A 5,461-nucleotide genomic window follows, 5' to 3' on the forward strand; every position below is an offset into this window, starting at 1 on the left:
GTTGAAAGCTTCTATCGGTTTATTTTGAGATATGGAAATCTTCTAGCTATAGTGTAAATATAAGAAAAAATAAAGATACTAGGGGTGGGGTGAAGGCAAGGCTTCAGTTCACCGAGCCTGAGCCCCTGCCCCCACAGAGGCTAAGTTCATTCTCAATGTGTCTCTGAGTCTTCATTTCTCGGACCCGCGTGAACCCACACTTCTGCACCGAAATATTCACGACAGGGGTCACTTCCACTGTCTTCTTGACTGCATTTTAGGTTGGCTATTTAAACGTGTGTCCAATTCCTGCAAACCCCTCAGAGTCATGGCCCAGTGTCCGTCCACAGTTCAAAAGCAGAGACTGACGGTCAGTGTAGAGTAAACCACATTGCCCGTTTTTTGTTTGGAGTGTTTCTCTGCTCGCGATTCTCAGAGCTGGAATTTTCAGTACTGTTCCTGTCTAACAGGCTCAAAAATGCTGATCACATAAGCAAGGTCTGTCAATGACTGACTTTTAGGGAGGGTCTCCAAGTTGGAGCCTGGCTGTAATCCTGGGAAAACCCTGCCCCTCTTTGAGTCCCTCTTTTGCTTGCCAAAGGCTTTGTCCTTAGGCTCTCAGATTTGAACTTCCTACTTCAGTGAGACCAATCAGAGACCTCTGGAGGGTGCAGGATACTGGGCCAAGGATGTCTGGGAAGGGGGAATCTGGATCGGGGCCAAGATTCCTCAGTAGGGGGCGGTCTCGGGAGCAGACGGAGCTTAGCTGGAAGCGAAACCTCATTGGTTGCTGAGCCGATGCCCGGCAGCGCCACACAGCAGCTGGACCGACCGAGAACGCTAAACCCTACCCGGACTTGATCCTGAGTGAGACTGACTCTGAGCTCGAGCCCGCTGCAGGTAGCTACCGCCGCCCTCCCTCCGTGCTGGGGCACGGCACCCCTTCGGTCCCCGAAAGGCAGGTCTCCCCCGGGTGTATTTGCAGGGCTCTTTCCACGCCTCTTTCCCTACCCCTTCCTATCTGTCTGGGGTGGGGGGTGGGGGGGTACAGTCCTCCCAAACCTCATCTTGGTCTGTTCCTTCACCCTCGCCTACCCGGCCCACTGCCGCGAGACCCTCTGGCCATGGTGGAGAAGCTGGGACCTGAGCACCTTTCGCTCAGGTTCCCGACTGCAAGCCTTTCGCTCTGTGGGTGCCGAGCATCCGGTATTCTGGAGGAAAAGCAAAGCTAGGCCTTTGGGAATTCAAGGATGAGAGGCTTCTGTAGTACTTTCTTAGAGAGGTCCCTGAACCTCTGTAGTCCCCTCCAGAGTGACTATCAACATCTGTTATCACCTGAGGGCTTCAGGGAGGCTAGTGCAGTTCTGGTGAGAAGACCGCAAACTCCGCAAACTGAAAAGCGGGATAACCTGTGACTAGCGACTTTCCTTTGTGCAAAATGAAAGCGATGGCTTGGGTCCTTGAGCACAGAGGCCTGGTGTGACCTAAAAGCAATTTGCTACACACACACACACACACACACACACACACACACACACACCAGGTCCCCAGGGAGGGCTTTCCTGGTAGACATTAATTTCTGCGTGGGTAGGGACCTAGCTGCAGCCTTGTTTTCCTGAATGAATTTTTCGTTCCTCTCCCTGCACACGGGAGAGAGGGTGGAAAGGGGGTGGAGGTCAGGGGTCAAGTTGGTGCAATTATGTTTTGCTGCTGGGTGGAGCAAGACTCACATGAGCCAGAAAAGGCACCGTGATTCTATCCTGGCCAGAGATGAGCTGTATTGCTAAGAAGGAACTAGAAACGCTGCTTGGCACTTACTTACGGAAGTTTAGGTACTGTTTACATTTTATCGCAGTCGTTTTAGTAAAGTCTGATGTTTTCAGAAGCGGAGTTGGCACTAAACAGACCCATCTCAGCTGCTGCTTGATTTGTACCCCAGAAGGGTAAGCCCCTTCCCACTATGCTCCGGTCTGTGCCAGGCTGGTTCCGAGGCCTTGAGTATTCCGTCGACTGCCCTGGCAATGTGTGTCAGGTTTTATCCATGCAAGACCCCATTCAACACAACCCTAGGGGGCTCTACAGGTGAGGGAACTGAGGTCCCAAATCTCTAGGGTTCTTGCTCAGGTCCCAGGCCAGTTCATCGGTGTCCTTTATGGAAATCTCCACGTTCCCTTAGCCTGACACTGTGTGTCTATAGAGTAGCAACTGTGTCTCAGGCTTAATTCTAGGCACCAGAAACAAATATAACCAGAGAGAGGCCCAAACCTGATGGGAGAGCAGAATTAGTAAAGGGGTACAGGTTTGTGTTGTTTGTTTCGTTGAGACAGAGGAGTCTCATTCTGTAGACCAGGCTGACCTTGAACTTCCAAGTGCTTGTTTGGTTCAAGTCGCTGGTTATAGCATCCAGCTTGAGAATGGTTTATTTATGGTTTTGGCCAGTACTAGGGAAAGAAAAGTTCTTAGTTTCTCTTGACTTTGCCCGTAGCTGCACTAAGAATGTATGGAAAGGGTGAAACAGGCTAGGAAGTCTGCGTGTGCAGATTTCAGCGGTGATACGAATTGGAACTTTGCGTATCTTCTGAGGCTCGGGGGTATTGTCATCCTCAGAAGAGGGCTTCCTGGAGAAATTCTGGTTCCTCGCTGTCCCTTCCCTCTGGGTCTGTAACACTAGCAGTGGATGGAATGACAGCTGCAAAAGTCCCTGCCTGGAGGAGGAGCTCACCATCACTAACACACACGTGTGGCGTATGAGGTTGAGAAGCAATAATCTGGGGGTTCAGAGGTGTTCTGAGGTTGGTCTGTTTGTTCAGAGAGTCTGTCACGTGTCAGAGATTGTCTTCAAACTCACTATGTAGCCAACGATGGCCTTGAACTCCTGATCCTCCTGCCTCCACCTCCCAAGGGCTGGGGTTACAGGGAGGTGCCCCATCAGTGACTGAACCCAGGCCTTTGTGCTAGCTAGGGAAGCATTCTCATCAGCTGGGCTTTATCCCCTGTCTCAGCTCCTGATTCTTGTGTCCCCAGACAGGGAACTAAGCAGCAGCACACAGTTGTAGCAGGAGCAGAGACGTGGAGACATGTTATTAAGGGAAAAACTGATCCCAAAGGGGAGGGAGCGGGGCTGGAGAGAAGAGATTGAGCTGCTCAAACATTAAAGGTTCACAGAGGACCAGGGCTTTTGTCACACCCTGGCCTTTCTGCCCCACTTTTGTAGTGTGGGCTTTTCCTCAACCGTTCTGTCTATCCACGGACAACGTCATGTCTGGTGTGTCTCATGAGCACCTTAAATTTCTGTTCGGAAGTGTGGGCTATAGGTCCCAGACACTGCAACGGGAGGACCAAGAAGGGCCTTGCAGAGCAAGGTCGTATTTCACAAGAGACCCAGAAGAGGTGCGAAAGGGGGCCAGACTTGAGGGGGACCCGATGGGTGGACCAGAGAGTTCTTCGGGCCTTTGTACCCCACAGCCTATGTTTCAGGAGGTTACACTCCTTGGTATCAGTGGACCTTCAGGTAGCCCCGCCCACTCTCACCGGTTTGCCTTTTTTTTTTTTTTTTCCTTTCCTATCTGCTCCAAGGTCCTCAACATGCTGAGCGTCCGATTCTTGGCGCACCGGCTGCTCTGCCTCCAGGGTCGGACCCCCTCGTACTCTACCGCAGCTGCTCTCCCGAACCCAATCCCAAACCCAGAGATTCGCTACAACCAGCTGTTCATCAACAATGAGTGGCGTGATGCGGTCAGCAAAAAGACCTTCCCCACAGTGAACCCCACCACAGGCGAGGTCATTGGGCATGTGGCCGAAGGTGACCGGGCAGATGTAGACCTGGCCGTGAAAGCAGCCCGGGAGGCCTTCCGCTTGGGGTCCCCGTGGCGCAGAATGGATGCCTCAGAGCGGGGCCGGCTCTTGAACCGTTTGGCTGATCTTGTGGAACGGGATCGGGTGTACTTGGCTTCTTTGGAGACCTTGGATAATGGGAAACCTTTCCAGGAGTCTTATGTCTTGGACCTGGATGAGGTCATCAAGGTGTACCGTTACTTTGCTGGCTGGGCTGACAAGTGGCATGGTAAAACCATCCCTATGGATGGCGAACATTTCTGCTTCACCCGGCATGAGCCAGTGGGTGTCTGTGGCCAGATAATCCCATGGAATTTCCCGCTGGTCATGCAAGGCTGGAAGCTGGCCCCGGCACTCGCTACAGGCAACACTGTGGTCATGAAGGTGGCGGAGCAAACCCCACTTTCTGCCCTGTACTTGGCCTCCCTCATCAAGGAGGCAGGGTTTCCCCCGGGAGTGGTGAACATCATCACTGGCTATGGCCCCACTGCAGGGGCAGCCATAGCCCAGCATATGGATGTGGATAAAGTTGCCTTCACGGGCTCCACCGAGGTGGGCCACCTGATCCAGAAAGCTGCTGGGGACTCCAACCTCAAGAGAGTCACCTTGGAGCTGGGTGGGAAGAGCCCCAGCATCGTGCTGGCGGACGCTGATATGGCTCACGCTGTAGACCAGTGTCACGAAGCCCTCTTCTTTAACATGGGTCAGTGCTGCTGTGCGGGTTCCCGGACATTTGTGGAAGAATCCATCTATCAGGAGTTTCTCGAGAGGACCGTGGAGAAGGCCAAGCAGAGGAAAGTGGGGAACCCCTTTGAACTGGACACTCAACAGGGGCCTCAGGTGGACAAGGAGCAGTTTGAACGAATCCTGGGCTACATCCGGGCTGGTCAGAAGGAGGGGGCAAAACTTCTCTGCGGTGGGGAGCGTTTTGGGGATCGTGGCTTCTTCGTCAAGCCCACGGTCTTTGGGGATGTGCAGGATGACATGAAAATTGCTAGAGAGGAGATCTTTGGGCCCGTGCAGCCTCTGTTCAAGTTCAAGAAGATCGAAGAAGTGATTCAGAGGGCCAACAACACCAGGTATGGCCTGGCTGCGGCTGTGTTCACCAGAGACCTGGACAAGGCCCTATACTTCACCCAAGCCCTGCAAGCTGGGACAGTGTGGGTGAACACCTACAATATCGTCACCTGCCACACACCGTTTGGAGGCTTTAAGGAATCTGGCAACGGGAGGGAGCTGGGGGAAGACGGGCTTAGAGCCTACACGGAGGTGAAGACTGTCACCATCAAGGTTCCAGAGAAGAACTCCTGAGAGTGGCCACCTTGGAGGCCCAGCCATGCTCTGCCGTGCCGCAACATCCCGCCAGCGGATGGAAAAATTTGACTTTGGCCCGAGTTCCAAATGAAGTGTTACAAGGGGTGTCAGCAAATAAAGTGGTTAAATCAGAGCTGTTCTTTTTAAAAGTATAGATGGTGGCTGGGCTCAGAATGCTACCCACCTCGTCCCCAGGTCCCAACCTCACTGATGACCTTCCAGTTATTGCCAGGAAACCTTAGGAGTCGCTAAAGGTGTATTTAAAGCCATTGACTGTAGCCATACAGAGGAATGATGAATTGATCCAGGTGCCACATGAATGAGCCTGAGCACA

At 52.9% G+C, this 5,461-nt stretch overlaps 1 protein-coding gene across 2 annotated transcripts; it reads left to right on the forward strand.

Annotated features, from left to right (window-relative positions):
• Positions 1–663: 663 nt before the first annotated feature.
• On the forward strand, positions 664–5,260 carry Aldh1b1 (aldehyde dehydrogenase 1 family member B1). Of its 2 annotated transcripts, none has more exons than XM_038348255.1 (2): positions 664–879; positions 3,556–5,260. In XM_038348255.1, exon 2 carries the CDS (start codon positions 3,565–3,567, stop codon positions 5,122–5,124), a length of 1,560 nt encoding a protein of 519 aa, XP_038204183.1. In that variant the 5' UTR covers positions 664–879; positions 3,556–3,564; the 3' UTR covers positions 5,125–5,260. The 2 variants fall into 2 exon arrangements, with proteins under 2 accessions (XP_038204183.1, XP_038204184.1); XM_038348256.2 differs by having other exon boundaries at positions 810–937.
• The last annotated feature ends 201 nt before the right edge of the window (positions 5,261–5,461 follow it).

The sequence above is a fragment of the Arvicola amphibius genome, chromosome 11 (assembly GCF_903992535.2).
Source record: "Arvicola amphibius chromosome 11, mArvAmp1.2, whole genome shotgun sequence".
Lineage (NCBI taxonomy): Eukaryota > Metazoa > Chordata > Mammalia > Rodentia > Cricetidae > Arvicola > Arvicola amphibius.

Coding starts and splice junctions, on each gene's coding strand:
- Aldh1b1 (XM_038348255.1), top strand. CDS start 3,565: ATGCTGAGCGTCCGATTCTTGGCGCACCGGCTGCTCTGCCTCCAGGGT.